The 16,842-nt window shown below is 36.6% G+C and overlaps 1 protein-coding gene across 1 annotated transcript in view; it reads left to right on the top strand.

The window, feature by feature from the left end:
• Nucleotides 1-16,842, top strand: part of CPS1 (carbamoyl-phosphate synthase 1) — a 115,266-nt gene that overhangs the window by 70,608 nt on the left and 27,816 nt on the right. The window contains exons 22-26 of the mRNA XM_028509428.2: nucleotides 7,063-7,204; nucleotides 8,826-8,891; nucleotides 9,328-9,391; nucleotides 11,163-11,344; nucleotides 16,421-16,615. Coding sequence (XP_028365229.1) covers nucleotides 7,063-7,204; nucleotides 8,826-8,891; nucleotides 9,328-9,391; nucleotides 11,163-11,344; nucleotides 16,421-16,615 — 649 coding nt within the window. The remainder of the gene's footprint in view (nucleotides 1-7,062; nucleotides 7,205-8,825; nucleotides 8,892-9,327; nucleotides 9,392-11,162; nucleotides 11,345-16,420; nucleotides 16,616-16,842) is intronic.

The following is a 16,842-nucleotide window of genomic DNA, read 5'->3' as shown; positions in this document are numbered from 1 at the left end:
GTTGACATGACTTAACTGCTGTAATTAGGTGGTTTCTGTTTGTTTTTCATTGTTACCACATCAGGGGCAGAGAGAAAGAGTCACAGCATTTTCAATTAAGAATCACTGACATACAAAATGTGATTTGTTAAAGCTCAAAATTATAATTAACTTATGCTATATTAGGTTATTTTCCCCATTATTATTGGTATTCATAGAATATAATGATATTATAATCAATAGTATATAAGAGCCCTTACCAGATTGAAAGTAACATCACAATATTTTTGAATTATTGGGATCACTAAAGATTAGAAAAAATGAACATAGGATTCAGAACTTAAAAATTGCCTACTTAAAAATATCTACAGTATCAGTTTCTCATAAGGTTTTCTTCTGTGTTTTGATTTTGTTGTTGTATATAGCCTTTAAAGTGAAATGTAGTTTTAAATGTGCTGTCCCTTGAAAATCAATACTTTGTGCTATTATAGCATTATTATGGTGGTGCTAAGTGGACCCAGATCTGAACACATAATTTTCATGATGGTGTGCTTTTCCAGGAACACTGGATATAGGTATTGTTCATGCTGCACATGCAAGAAAGATTGAGGTTTTCCTTTTATTCCTCCAAAGGCCTCATTGCTTTGCAGAATCAAGGCCTGGTGCTCTCAGAAATTAAGAGAAAAGAGTAGTATTCTCCCAATTGCCTGGATATCATCTTTTGCTTTTCTAAATCGTACTGCTGCTTTTGAAAAAAAAAATGTCCTTTGCATTTCCCTTAAGGAAAGAAGTAAGAAGCTGTCTCTTTGAAAGAAGAGATGGGAGACAAATAACCTCCACTGATTGCATTATTGTGGTGGCAGCATGGTCTCGAACCTCCGAAAAGTAATCAGTGAAGCCGTGCAGAACTCAGGGGAGGCTGGTGAGGGGGGCTCGGGGCAGAGAACATACATCTTACTCAGTTCTCTTTTCTTATTAAAGCAGGTGTCATTACTAAGCATCAGGCCTTGTGTTTCACTCAGCTCCTGCCTTTTGGGGGATTTTTAAAAAGAGGATAATAATAAAATTGCAAGTCCATTGCATAATTGCAGGCCAAGTGGAGTGCTCATTTTCATATTAGAGCTTGTGCAATCTGGAGGGAAATTTCTTTAGTATTACTTGTGAGTTGGTAGATCAGATAAAAGCCAGTGAAGTGGAAGAGAGGACTGGGTGAAGTGCACGCAACCCCCCTTCCCCTCCCCCGCCCCCACCATGCTGCAGGCTTTCCTCCAGTGGGTTAACAGATTTCCCCAGCTCCTCTATGCCAGGTGAAAATTTCCTCATTAAAGGGGATTTATTCCATTTCCTTTTACCACTTATTACTGAAGACTAAGTGTGAGTGGAAGATTCAGAGATGACAGGGTAGAATTTTAAATAACAACAAAATATACATCGGAAGTTGAAGAGAGGGAGGAGAAAGGCCTGTATTGTTTACAAAACCAGAGAGCACACGAGGGACACCCCCCTGTAAAGCTGAGCCGTGCTGTCTAACTGTTAAAAGATTATGGCAGAGTGTGTAAAATTCTGATTGCCTGTTTTTAAGATGTTTATCCCCCTCTAAAAATTCAGACTGTCATTTTGCGCTGCTGTGTAGAGAGGAATCAAAGATTATGAAAAGGCCAGCATCACCCTTCTTTGGTGTTTCTTTGTTTAATTGTTTAGATTCTATTGTGCCATGATAAAAGTGTGACCTTTGAAGAATTTGGATAGAGGACATGATCTAATGTGTTCACGTTCAAAGAAGTAAAGATAAACATAAACATATTTAGTACGTACAAAGTAATATTAAATAACAAGGATAATTTATTTATTATACATATTTTAAAACTGTGCTTTCGTACAATATACTCTATTCAGCTGATCACATTTCCTGCTTAGCATAATGCTCCCTTGATTTACAATACAATATAAATGGAGGTTTATATTATAACCTATTGAGGTTTCAAAGAGCAGTGTTGAATAACAAATTCAGTGTTTATATTTCTTTTAGTAACTATTTTATTTTGAGTTGGTTCCAAATTAAGCTTTTCCTTTTCTTTTGGAAAAAATAGAAATATTATAGCTCTTTTCCTAAAATAAGCTTGTACCTAGCTTGGCTTAAAGAAATCTCACTCTGACGAAAGTCCTTTTTTGGCAGACAAAATAGAAGGCAGCTTAATATGAATAGATAAAGATGAGGGACATGTATCTGAATCCCCACATTGTTCAATGAGCTGTTATGTTCACTTAAGATGATTCATCTTGTTTGACTCTGAAGAGGTTTAACCTTATCTGAATCACTGGCCCGAAGCTAATGAATCGTGTCTTCATACTGTCTCTTCTTTTATTTTATTATAATGGAGCTCAAAATAAAATTTTGTATCAGAACAAGTAGGGAATAAAGTCAATTTTCTTCTGTGTGTAAGGACATGCCAGCCAGGCTTGTCATATGCAGGAGCAGCAGAGAGAGAGGGACAGAGAGAGAGAGAGGCAGCCTGCTCCCTGTCTTGGAGTGAGGGGTTCCCTGCAGAATTAGGATAGCACGGAATGAGGTAAGGGATTGAAATTGTCTCTCTTCTTGAATTGCCACGGTGGATCAGAATCAACATCTCTTTTCTCAGTGAGGAGGATTGCAAAGTACTTTACACTATTTTGGGGACATGTCTGAAGGGTAGAAATGAATATCCACAGAGAGCATAAATGAAATACTAAAGAAGTCATGCCACTTTGAACTTCATATGAACATATCTACCCAATATTTGCATTCAAGTTGAGATAGACAAACACTTATGTATTCATATGCCATTCCAATGTAATACACCCTAATTTAAGGATGTTTAAAAACACTCTATCATGTTATTGGGCTAATTATTTGCATATCGGGCAAAAGTTAAAGCAGTTTTTGGCTCACCAGGGAAATATTCTGCGATTCAGCGTGTGAGCTTCAAACATGCACCCTGCAGATCTGGCGTGATTCGTCTGTTGCAGAACTCTCACCTGGTATGGTTTGAGGGGGTATCTATAGAGAAATAGTTTCACCCCCATTCTATCATCCATGACTCATTATTTCATGGACGTGTTACTGTTGAGCTTCTCAGGGATCCCCTTTAAATAATGAAAACTCTCCAGGGTGGATATGCCACTGAGAACAGTAACAGTTGAGTTAGTCCTGGTGACAGATAGCTATTTCTTGTCACCAGAGCTGAGCATAAAATTAATTCACTTTATTTCTTTATGCATAAGGCCAATTCTATCTATCCACTTTTCTTTCACTTAAATTTTTTGCTGTTGGTAAGAGTCCAACTTCATTTGGTGGATAGAGAAACACGTTCTATGTATGCTGGAAATATGTTTATATGCTCTGTTGGACTTTTTCTTGGTGGAAAGGAATAAGAGGAATTATGCATATGTCCACAATAGCAAAGATTGCATTGCTGAATGTGGACAGAACAAATGCAAATGTATTGCATTCCTAATAGAAATGTTAGGAATCTAAGTGGTTTCTTGTTGGTTTGTGTAGTACCATTATTTTTAACTTTCGTTTAAAGCAGTAGAAGAAGCTTTGAAGAATTGACTGGCATTCCATATAAGAAAAGCGAAAATTAATCATTCAAGGCCAAAAAAAGGGTTCAAACATTAAAGATAAAAATATTACGTCTAGTTATCTTCAAACTTGCAGAACTTGTATTTAAGCTTGTCCGTAGTCAAAATTATAGGTATGATGGTTCTTTTCAAGACATGTCTCTTAAGTGTGTGTGGACTGATTCTGTTCAGGGTTAGGTTTAGTCGTTTAAGGTAGTGTGGCTGTCAATTTAGTAATATAGTATGGGTTTTGCCTCAAATGCTTTTTGCAGTAATAAATGTCTTATTGAACATCTACTTCTTCTTGGCTAGCCTAATCTTTTACTGCTATCCCACAGTGATGGGAAAATGTCCCAGCAAGTAGCTAGAAAAATCTGTGTGTAAGAATTGGCTCAATGTTATATGTACGGTATTTCACTACTTCACCTTCCTGCCCAGGTTTTTAATGTAATTGCAGATCTCAGAGAAAATGTGTAGCTTTACCCCATGCAGGTAAATATTAACATGATTTGAGATCTTCTACAAAACTCTAAGATATTTCTTTAAAAAGAACATCATCCCAAGTGTTAATTTAGAAAAATAGCATAGTTATCAAGCACTTCCATTTGAGGCTGAATGCGCACTTGCACATAAGCACATGAGCAATTGGTTTTGGGACATAGTTTTGGCAGGGAAAGTGGAAATATACATTTCTAAAACAAATAGCAACAACAATGAAAACAAATCCCTTCCTCTGCTGTCATCTCAATTTTTTGTTCTCGCAAAACTAAAGCTTAACTCCATACACTTGGGTGTTTCAAAGACCCTCAGAAGCTCAGAAGCCTTTCCAGACTTCCCCAGCAGAAGGTGGGCCCACCTCTGAGCCATGGCCTCTTCTTGTATGCATTTCTCTCTTTGTTTGCCTCCTAATATACTCAGATTTCCTTAATGTAGATATTTAATACTTTGTTTATCATTTAAATAGGTAGTCCAGAGCCTGATACACAGCACAGCTTTACTAAGTATTGAAGGACTAATGAAAAAATGCAGCAAATGTAGCCACACCTTCATCATCCACAATTTCCCACTTTTTCCAACTGCAAACCTTCAGCATGTTTCCCGTACCTGTGATGCCTATTGCTTCCTCGAATTGTTGCGATTGCAGTTGCCCTTGCTATAGTGCCTCCGTTGCCTCCTTCATCTGTATGAAACTGAGTTTTCTTTATGGTTCTGCTCTCGTCCCTCTACTGCCATAGTATTTCTCAACTACAACCACTCACATTGTTATTTCTTTTCTCTGACCTCACATTTCACCGCACAGCTTATCTCCCCATAAAATGTGTTGGATCACTCTCTGTCATTCCCTTTTCTCAAAGATTCTGTTGTGCCTTATTGAGCAGCGTTGTCTAATAGAAATTTCTGTGATGATAAAATATTCTGTGATCTGTATTGTCTGAAACAGTAGTCACTAGCAGTGGATGACTATTCAGCACTTGAGATGTGGCTAATGCGATGGTGAATCTAAATTTTTAATTAAAAGATTTTGAATTAGTGGACATTTAAATTTAAATTGTTGTGTGTAGCTATGTTCTTACCATATTGGACAGCGCAGTTCCAGAGCATGTAGCACAGGGCTTGGTATACAGTAAGTGGCTAATAATACTTAATAATCAGATTGGGTTCAAGAATTTGACAGAAAAAGGTGTTTCTCTGAGAGCATGCTTATCAAATACTTGGGAAGATTAAAAAAATCTAAATGGGAATAGAAAAAGAATTAAATTTATTGGAAGAAATAACAAATTGATTTGAGAGACAGAAAGGAGTTTAGGTGCCATAGAAAATGCATATGGACTAGAGAGAGCTATAACTACAAAAATTTAAACTAATACTGATATAAAAAATCTAGAGAAATAGCTATTAAATATATCAGCTTGATTCTCTCTTTAAACTCAGAATATGAATTAATTAAACAAAGAACATTGAAGAACACAATGAGCAAAATATAGTAGATTTCAGTCAACTACATTCTAATAGCAGAATTTCAGTGAAAGTATTTTATTTATTATTAGATCTTCTGAATTGACTATCCAACTATCATAATTGAGCTTTACTGTACTGACTAGTGCTTGGAATAACTGGCCCACAGCTATCCGGTTAAAGATACTTTTACAGTTGTGTTTTATTTTTCTGAACTTCAGGACTCTACAAATTGTTTTTGAATCTAGTTATGAGCTGATTTCAATAGCTTGTTTGTCTTTTCTGTAAAACAAAAAGCCATAGAATTTCAATTATTTCCATTTGTTTAATAAATATTGATTGAATGTTGTCTGTGGGCCAGTGCACTAGGCTTTGGGAATAATCTGGTAAATGAGTCAGGTGTATTCTTTGCCCTTGTGGAACTTGAAGCTAGGCAGAAAAAAAGTGTGGTTGGGAAAAAAGAAAGGTAAGAACCATTAAAAATACAAGGTGATGATGACATGTTAAACAGTGTGCTTCCAGTTTCTAGCTTGGTTCCAAACATAAGCATTAGTTAGGAGTCCAGGAAGGCCACTGTGGGCGAGGACAGACTGAGAAGGCTTCGTGTAGGAAGCTGAGCTTTTGTTGCCCTAAGGAGGGTGGCTGGGAGTTGAGACGTTGGATAGGTAATAGGTATATCAAAGACTTTGCAGATGAAAGAAATAGCACAAATGTGGTCTATACCATGGAAATGAGTGTGGGGGAAGTGAGGAATAAGTCTGGCTTGAGTGAAGAATAATCATAAAACCGTGAAACCATCTTCTTAACAGAAGACAGGTTGTGATGTCAGTAAATAAAGGCAGTTTCTAGAGAGGGTACCTACCCTGATGCAATGTTGGGATGCCCAGATGAAAATGATTCTCAAAGGTCTTATACATGAAGACCTGATGCCCTGGAAAAGGTCACACACCAGAAAAGGTCTAAAGATTTGGGTGTCATTCACTACTTACACTACTTGAGCCAATGACAGTGACTCAATTTAGAAAAGAGAGAAAGTAGCCAGACTACAGCCTGTATCTGTGGATAGAGCTTTGGGAAATAAAAATGGTAAGTGGTTGTTGGGAGCAATAAAGTAGGGTGAGAAGCAACTTAACCAGAAGCCAGAGGAAGATACCTTTAAAGAATGGAACATCAAACAGGTCATATTCCGACAGGTTAAAGAGATGAAAATTGAGAAAGAGCTCCTCAATTTAGTAAGGGGGGGGGTAGGGTCCCTAATTATTTTTAAATAAGAAATTCATTAGGGCAGTAAATGCAGAAACCATTTTTCAGGAAACAAGAAGAGGGTGAATAGGGTGTGGAAATGGGAAGCCACATATTTGAGATCAGCATTGCACATGGTAGACTTCATAGAGGCTAAAAGGTTCAATAGATTTATGTATTGAAGATAGAAAATAAAGAACCTTTGGTGCTTTTGAAATTGAATAGTTCACTGCTTCTTGTTGTGGTCGGTTTAAACTGAAGCATCTCTTTTTCATTAAATCCTAGTGAGTCCGTCCCAGCAGAAACCCTGAAAAAGGCCAAGGAGATTGGGTTCTCAGACAAGCAGATTTCCAAATGCCTCCAGCTGACTGAAGCTCAGACAAGGGAGCTGAGGTTAAAGAAACACATCCACCCTTGGGTTAAACAGGTAAAGTAATTTTCCTTTCTTCTCCAGATTCCTCGACTGAAATGTAGCCACCAACTCATAGGGACATTGTCAATAAAAAGAGGGGTGGAATTTGAACGTGACTCTTCTTGTCCTATAGATGCCCATGATGTCACCAATTTTATTCAGCACAGGATTTATTTATGCTTAAAAGGGAAAGGATGAAGGGGTTAACTGAGATGTAAAGGTGAGAGTGAACACATGATTTTCTTGGCCTAATTTGAAAACAAACAAACAAATAACAAAAAAAACCTAAAGCAAAACAAAATGATGTCTCTTCTGCTTTTTGACTGAGAGCAAAAATATCTGTAGAAAGAAAGATCCTTAATGTAATAGAAGGACTTGAAATACCCTAGCATGGTGGCTGAGGCTCTTGAAAAGAATAGTTATCTCTTTTGGCACTAAGTTTTTACAAGGCAATACTTTATTTTAAGTGCTCCATCATTATGGTTCATTTAGTATTCATTGTGATAGGGTTGGGCATAATGAGCTCATCTAGTATTCATGCCACTCACACAAGAACATTCATAGGTATACCATTGTGTTTTTTTTTCTTTTTCCCTTAGTAGAAGAGATGGCTTGGCTTAAAGTACCACCAGCTGGTTTGTGTCCTTTAAAATTATTGACCTTTCCTGTGTGCTCAGGGGGTGGGCACATGCACACCCTTAGGTTTCAGGGTTGATGCTGAATATGTTCTACTCAGCAATTATTATTTTTTTCCTCTCACCTGTTTTACACTAGCTTGCCCTGTCAGCCCCCAAATTCTTGCTCTCTAAGCTGAGCTCCTAGCCCTTCAGAGCTGAATTGATTTACATTTTCCATTCAATGAAATCTTGTCTCCTCCCCATGTTCCCACCTATGAAATTTGTGTCATCTGATTTCTCATTGTCCTAGGCAACTTAAATCTTATGCATTTGCTTGCAAACCAAAGGCATCCTTATGTATAGGTCACTGTACTCTGATTTTAGAGTTTATTTGCAGCTGCTTTAGACAGCTTGGCTGAGTAAGTCTTTTTGGTAACATTGGTTTTTTAAAACTTTTTAAAGGTTTTATTTATTTATTTTTAGAGAGAGGGGAAGGGAGAGAAAAACAGAGAGAGAGAGAGAGAGAAACATCAAAGTATCAATGTGTGGTTGCCTCTCATGTACCCCTAGCTGGGGACATGGCTGACAACCGAGGCATGTACCCTGACTGGGAATCGATCTGGCAGCCCTTTGGTTTGCAGGCCAGCACTCAATTCACTGAACCACACCAGCCAGGGTGGTAACCCATTGATTATGTGATCACTTGGTTATGTTCATGAGAGGTACTACCATAATGGGTCAGTGATGCTCTGGGATGTGCATTGTCATCATTGCTCAAGTGACAACTAAATTGTGTCATTGTTTTTTTTCCCTTCTTACTTTCAGAATTAGAAAGCAATTGGGTTGTACATGCCATTTTCTTGTCTTTCTATTTGGCAGTAATAGACATTAAAGAAATATGAGTGTGGCATCAAAAAAAATCCACAATCATTCTTCAAAAAGAGATGAAAACAAAAGGAGTATAAAAGTTCCTATTTATTTATTTATTTATGTGTTTATTTATTTTTCTTCTTTTGCAGATTGATACACTGGCTGCAGAATACCCATCAGTAACAAACTACCTCTATATTACCTACAATGGTCAGGTAAGAACTGCCACATTGCCATATCAGAAATCTTCAGATTTAGTAAATGGTCCACATGGGGGAATATAAATTTTTGTCTTTATCTAGTGATCCTGGTAATAAAAATGACATCAGGAGGGTCAACTGTGATAATGTCTTTCTGTACTCCTCTTTTATGAACTGCCTTAAGATAATGAAATCGAACAAATGAAAAGACAAGGGCAGTGGTTACATGAGCCACACAGCTATACCATGTTGTAATAACTAATTAATTGAAAACTATAGAACTTATTTTTTTACAAATAAGTAGAGCTTTTATAACTTTATACTTAGAGGTTCCCAGACTAATAGAGGAGGCCTGTCAACAAAAGGAAGAATGAGAAAGACACAAAGACTGGACACATAGCTTAATAGGAGGGAAGAATAACATAATTTTCACAATTTTTTTCTCTTTCAGGAGCATGATATCAATTTTGATGATCATGGAATGATGGTGCTGGGCTGTGGTCCATATCACATTGGTAAAGTGATAACTTCTATTTACATAGGGCTTTACAGTTTGATTATATAGTGCTTTTCACACATGTTAATTTCAGTGTTCTAAAAACCATGTAAAATAGATGCTGTCATAATAAATATTTTGCCAGTTAGGAAACTGAGGTTCAAAGACATGAAACCCAAACATATGCAGCTATTAAGTGGTGGAAATGGCCTCAAGTGCAGCCTCTAATACAAATTCCATCTCCTTTCATTTAATCATTTTTATCCTCATGAACTAAACTGAGCCTCTCACTGGGGTTGAAGAATGAATTACACTTTGACTTTTTCTCTCCTGGCATTATATTTCCCAAAGATTTCTATTGGCCCAAGGACTTTGTACATCAGCCAGGGTTGTATTTGTAGATATAATCTGACCTAACATATGATATCTATTGATATCAAATACAAAGAGCTTTTCTCATTGGTGCATAGAGTGTTATATAATTTGATTAAAACAGTTTCACCAGAAATTGTCTCAAATCACCCTAGATACTTAAAAGTGAATATTTAGTAATGAATCAAGATCTATTACACTTACAAAGTATGCACTTACAGTAAATAGACAATGGTATTTTACAATAAATGTATTTAACATTTAGTTTCTGTAAGTTATTCTAAAATAGAAATGATAAAATAATAACTTAAGTGTATATAGTCTTTCTTTGTTACTTTCAATGTAGTGTATTTTAGCTTTTACAATTAACTAAGTGCTTCAGGATATGCTAGTTTACCAATTTTTGGCCAAATCATAAAGGAGAATAAAGGTGTTTAGACCTTCACCACTATAGATTCTTTTGGCTAATTGGCCTGAATGCTGTCGCCAGGACCTACCCTTTTCTTTCCTAGACCTATTTTTCTTCCTCTTTAAATTTTAACTAATTTATGTGACAATTCTGCATCACCCTCGGGCCCAGGGAAGACCAGTTAAGATGATAATCAGATCTATACTTAATTGATAGGGAGAATTAACATGTTACTAAATTTGCATAACTTATTCTGACAACAGTTTTTAGGAGACAAAGTCCTAATGTCAAAGATTAGTACAAATCCCAGAACTTTCAGTTCTCTCGGATCCCAGTAGATGTGATATTTTGAGACATTTAAGACCATTATTACACTTCAAATTACTTCTTAGAAGGTCACTTACTCTGCATGGGATGGTCTTGCCAAGCTTAAAAGGATATACTTGGAAAGGACAGGACTTTCTAATCAATTAAGATATGTCAGAGCTACAAGACACCTCAGGGATCATTGGGGTTAGCCTTCAGACAGCAGGGTAAGTGGAAGGACTGAAACAAGAAATCAAGTATTCTGATCACCAACTTAACTATTTTTGTGTACTGAGGTCAATATGTTTGAATGTCTTTTCAGTATGTGAGGGCTATTTTTTTTTATCATTACAAGTATCTCCCTTTAACTTTGAAGTTCTGTATGCTTCAAATACAGATATTATCTATTGCAGAACTTAGCAAATGAAACAGGCCCACCTGTCATTGTTGTTTAATTAGTTCCTGATTTTCCTATTATTAACACAGTGTACATAATGGATCTGAAATGTGTATTTTAGAGTTTTAAAAATTGAATTGAAAAAGAGGAAAAGGAGGGACAAATAAAGCAAATGTAGCTTTCTTTAAGTATTGAAAGGGCATTGGCTTCCTTGGCTTAAACCGACCAGCAATATATTTCTGCTTCTCTTTGTGTTGTAACTTCATGCTTCTCTTATCCCTTTTTCCAATCTCATTGTCTCTGCAGGCAGCAGTGTGGAATTTGATTGGTGTGCTGTCTCCAGTATCCGCACGCTGCGTCAACTTGGCAAGAAGACTGTGGTGGTGAATTGCAACCCTGAGACCGTGAGCACAGACTTTGATGAGTGTGACAAACTGTACTTTGAAGAGTTGTCTTTGGAAAGAATCCTAGACATCTACCAACAGGAGGTAAAAAAAAAAAGAGAAAGAAAAAATATAGACACTGCACACTTTATATATGTGTATTCGTGTATGTAGATTTATATTGCATTCCCCTCAGGAGAAAGAGCTGTCGGCGCCTTCTAGTGTCTCATTTTGTAGTGAAGCTCGAAAAAGAATTACCCCGGCCTTAGATTCTTGAGGCTCTGGCTCCAAGTGATTATTTTACATATAAAAGTCACTTTTTCTTTCTAAACATTCTAGCTATACTAAAAACTCTTCTTGGTAACATGTGCCAGACACACATTAATTAGTACAAGACAACCCCAATAAATACTTTGCAGAATGATTGAGTTGGTCATCTGGACATACAATAAGCAGCCTTTCTTTAGTTCATGAGCTGAGGGGAGGGGTAACTTGTTCACAAAGGACCAGCTAATTCTTTGTGCTATAAGAGGAAGCCATTAGTCTTCAATTTAAGATTGATGAGTCCATTCTAAATGATTCTGGTACTTTTACAGTATTTTCCTACCGTTGTTCCTCCACTTCCATGCTAATATGAGTGTATCTTCACTGTACATAGGTTACTGTGCATCTGTAGAATGAGTCAAATTGTCTTAAGTTGAAAAAAAATAACTACTGGAAAATTTCAAAGTGATGTCCAGAAGTTGTCCCTTTTGATGTCATTACAGTTAATTCCTTCTCACAGAAAATCATCCCAATGTGTAAAATTTGGCCACTTAGGAAAAATAATACTGAATTGGACCAATAATAACCTCAATTCTAGTCTTAACTTGAGGACTCATTGACTTGTATAAGTTGCTTAAATTCTCTGCACTTTATCTTTTTTTTGGTTAATGAATTATATGAGTGTAAAAATGTGCTACATGCAGGTACCATGAAGGTAACATGTGATTTGTGGTTGAAATTATATTGTAAAGTATAAAGTGTAGTGCTAGAACAATGTCATGGTTTTATTAGTATAAAAAGAAAAGGGGATGGAAAAAAAAGAAAATGGACAAATTTAAGGTGGATGTGTTATCATAGTTGTCTATTTAGATCTGGTTTACTAATCTTTTATTACAACAAAATTGAACCATTAGGCAGAATATGAACAATGTTTAGTTTTCTTTCTGACATGGTTTCTCTAATGATTCCTTAATATTCATTTCAGATGCATAGGTGGGGATCAAAACAAGTGCATTCTACAAGTGTTTCTTGAGCACCTTTTAAACGCCAGGTTTAACAAGATAGAGAGCTCTAAAACCAGGTCTCTACCCTCAAGACATTAAAATAAAACTAAGATTCATGACATAAATATGTGAAAAATTATATAATTGTTTAAAAATATTAACAAACATTGCAGGCAGTAGCAGCAGACATTTTACACATAATTAATTATTTCCCCAGTAATTCTTTAAGGAAAGATTAGAAATGTCTATGACTGCCTTTGGATATAGTTACACAGCGATATTAATGGGTTTCTTTTACTATAACTGAATTCATTGTGCTAGAAAGAAAGAAATCAGCCCTTCTTTGAAGGTAATTGGCAATTAACGTGCTACTGTATGTTGTAAGGTAATTTTAAATGTTGTCTTGGAGTATATAAGAATAATATGCCATTGATGTATTCTCAGGAAATTACACAAATCATACATACATGTACATATGTGTGTGTGTGTGTGCTTCCGTTCATGAGGCTGTTGTGTGTATATCTTCATAGCAAGCCCCACAGGCTCCACTGTCTCTCATAGAAAGTATTCCTCAATCTTCAGAAAACTGTCATCTGACCTTGGATGCCCCTAGTGAGAATGAAGGCACTGAGGCATTCAGTAGTAAAATTGCAGGAAGTTGGAAACACATTTAAACTTACTCAAAAGCACACATTTGAGTCATTTAGAAGGGCAATAGGCTTTTCCAAGGATATAGAGCTACATGAGATGATAGAGGGTACAACGAGTCTGCTGGTCCAGGTCTCTCGATCTAGTTCAGGACCAAAATAGTTTCCATGGGATCAAGGGACCACACTAAGGAAACATCAAGGAGCCCCAGCTGGTGTGACTCAGTGGATTGAGTGCTGACCTGTGAACCCAAGGGTTGCCAGATCAATTCCCAGTCAGGGCACGTGCCTGGGTTGCGGGCCAGGTACCCAGTGGGGGGTGCACAAGAGACAACCACACACTGATGTTTTTCTGCCTGTCTTCCTATCTCCCTTCCCCTCTCTAAAGATAAATAAATAAAGTCTTTAGAAAACAAAGAAACATTAAGAAGTGAAAACAGTGACATGCCCTGTGAGTAAAGCTGGTTGTTTTGAAGGAAATCCTTGATCGTAGTTTGAGTGAGAGGGGATGCTGTGAATGCTGAAATCTCCTTCCCAGTTGTTGCTATTTTTTAAACAGAAAGTATTATGATGATATATACCTTTGGCTGCAGACATTACCTTAGTGATAGTTTGAAAAAGTAGGAAATTTAGCTGGGTGATAAAGATGCACATAAATTTTGGTAAGAGATCAATGGAACTTTGGGAGTCAGTGGAATTAGTTTAGGCTAAAGATTTTACATACCTGTGAAACAATATCTGCATTTTTAGAATATTTTGTTTCAATTAGTTACTTGAAACTATTTAGATGTTAAGTGATTATGATGGTGATAACTTAGCTTTGTGAGATACCAGGTTCTCTTCCCTAAGTCCCCTACAAGTTCTGTACTTGGAGTTGGAGCCATTTCCATATAGAATTCTTCCAGAAAACTGTGTGATATTAACTGTGTCCTACAAACATGCTCTCTTCTACTGGATTCCTTTTGCTATATGAGCAAAACTTGCTCTATGTCATCACACCACTACTCTAAACCATGCCTATGAGGATGATCTGTCTTCCCAGTGATGAGCTGTATTTTTGGAGGTCAAATCATGAGAAGAGGGTTTTGCCAGTGAAAGATTTCCTACCTACCACTTTTCCAAAGGAATGTTTTAGAAACAGCTTTTCTTGTGTCCTTTAACATGAATCGCCTCTGAAACCAGCTGGAAAAACAGCTTAAGATTCAAAGATTTGTTATATTAGTAAGGCACTGCTTTACAGTATGTAGAATTGAGTTTACTGACTCCGTGTTTGTTAGATAAAAAATACAGGCAAGTCATTCTACCTTCATCAAGCCTCAGTCTCCTTAGATGTAAAATGGAGAGAGTAATAACTGCCTCAGAGGGGTATTTAGTAACAATCTTAGTAAATAGTAGAAGTTTATATTTTTATTATTTTAAAGTTAATTTCTTGAAAAATAAGAATCAGTTTCATGCCACTATTTTGAATACTATTGGTGTATTTATTAATGAAAGTCTTTTAATTCAATTTTAAGCTCCTATTTAGTTTGGTTAACTCCAAATTTTGTTCCCTTAATTTTAGAGATTATTTTGAAGTTTTTAACATAAGAGACTTCTGTATACATTTAATTGAGAAATTAAGTTTTTAAGCCTTTAAAATATTAACACTGTTAATAAGGTAAAAATAAGCAAATACAAAGATTATTGTAAAGGGAACAATTCTTTCTAAAGTTTTTGGAAAATGTGTATCGAATATTCAAATGATGATAAAAGCAGCTAAAGTACATTTATAAATATGCAGAACTGTGGATTATTATTTTCAGTACTGTTTACAATGCATTTAAGCACGCAATTGCAGGTGTTTGCTTAGGCAGAACTATAATTTCTATCATCAGAGAGAAATTATATCAGATTTCTATCAGAGAGAAATTACCTTCATTCCTTTTAAGAGTATTTCAGAATGATTTCAAATAATGATTAAATACATTTGGTACACATCCATTACTTCACAAATTCTAATATTTCATTAGTAGGTTATTAAAGCCAACACGAACTATGTCAAAATCAATGGGCTATCAGATATATTTTCTAATATTAACAATAATATAATTTATATACTTGTATAAAACCTTTAATGTTTATTCTTATATCATCTTCATAGTGACCTTATGAAGTAGGCAGGCATTATTGTCCTAACTTTACAGACAAGAGTTCTGAGCCTCAGGGGGAGATTGACAGAGGGTAACCAAGGTGGTAAGGGACTTCCGACTTCAAGTCCAGCTCCCAACATTCCACACTGACCTACCCGCACCACTAGAACACCAGTTCTGAGAAAAATGGATATTTTGTGTTTTTTTTTTCTTTTCTAATCTTGAAAGTTTGGCTGCTCCTTACTGGGACATTAAGGTTAAAGATTCCAGGACTGCTTCTAAGGCAAATAATAAGAAAATAAGACTTCAAAGAAACAGTTACTGGGTCCTGTAGACAGGCGCCAAACCAAGGTAGCAGGAAAGCAGGGAAGGTATTAAAATAGGAGGTAGGAGTTAGACTAGACTTGGGTTTAGGGATAGTTAGAGTTTAGACAAGGGAGAGGAGGGAAAGAGAAAGGAAATAACGGCAGAGGAAGGTGAAGTGGTACAGAAAGCTCACCTGTAGGGCGGATGCACAGGGCTGGGGACTGTGGTAGAGTCTACTGCCTGCCACTAGGGGAAAGGATGCTAGATAAGATTGAAAAGTTTTAATTGTTCTCATGGTAATGAGTTCATGCTTCATCCTTGAAGTGATGAGCACCTTCAGAAAGCTCTGAGTATAGGAGTTACTTGTAGGATGATTAGTCAGAATGTGAGGGGTGGCCTGGAAGGGAACAGGAGAGGTAAATGTTAGAAGGACAGATTGTATCCACTTAGGAAATTACAACAGTAGTCCAGGAATTAGTTAATTATAGTGTAGAGTACATGATAAAACTATTCAATGGCTTAATTATCTTTCTCTGATTATTACACATGCAACTGTCACACATTTATATTTAATTGTATGGAAGTCATACATGGTAATAATATGTAGTTGTATGGGATCTTACATAGATTTTAGCCTGTAAGTGCCTGGAAATCAGAACTACATCTGTTGATCTCTTTGTGGTACAACTTAATATCATCCATTGAACAGGGAAATGAAACCGTCACAGTCAAGTTAATCATTTTCAGTGAGCACGTGGAGGCTGTAATAGCACAGTCCTTCACTCACGTGGAAGGTACCCCAGTGGCTGATATTGCCCATGTCTTTTCCAGGCATGCAGTGGCTGCATCATATCAGTTGGAGGCCAGATTCCAAACAACCTGGCAGTCCCTCTCTACAAGAATGGGGTTAAGATCATGGGCACGAGCCCTCTGCAGATCGACAGGGCTGAGGACCGCTCCATCTTCTCGGCAGTCTTGGATGAGCTGAAGGTGGCTCAGGCCCCCTGGAAAGCTGTTAACACTTTGGTAAGGAAAGAAATACGTCTGTTTTTAATGTTCTCTTTTGAAGAGTCATAACCTGAATGTTAACTACTGCAGGTGTTAACTGCAGGGCAGATAGAACGCACAGTGCTTAGTGAATTTAAAGTTGCTGTATTTCCATGATTGCAGTTAAATGTAGGTTATAAATTGATAGGAGTATTCTCTTTAAGATTCAGACAATGAAATGAAGTTCAAACTTTCTTTGAACTAGA

The sequence above is a fragment of the Phyllostomus discolor genome, chromosome 4 (genome assembly GCF_004126475.2).
Source record: "Phyllostomus discolor isolate MPI-MPIP mPhyDis1 chromosome 4, mPhyDis1.pri.v3, whole genome shotgun sequence".
In the NCBI taxonomy this organism is placed as follows: domain Eukaryota; kingdom Metazoa; phylum Chordata; class Mammalia; order Chiroptera; family Phyllostomidae; genus Phyllostomus; species Phyllostomus discolor.
The sequence above is the reverse complement of the archived record's forward strand: the minus strand, read 5'-3'. Positions and strand labels throughout refer to the sequence as shown.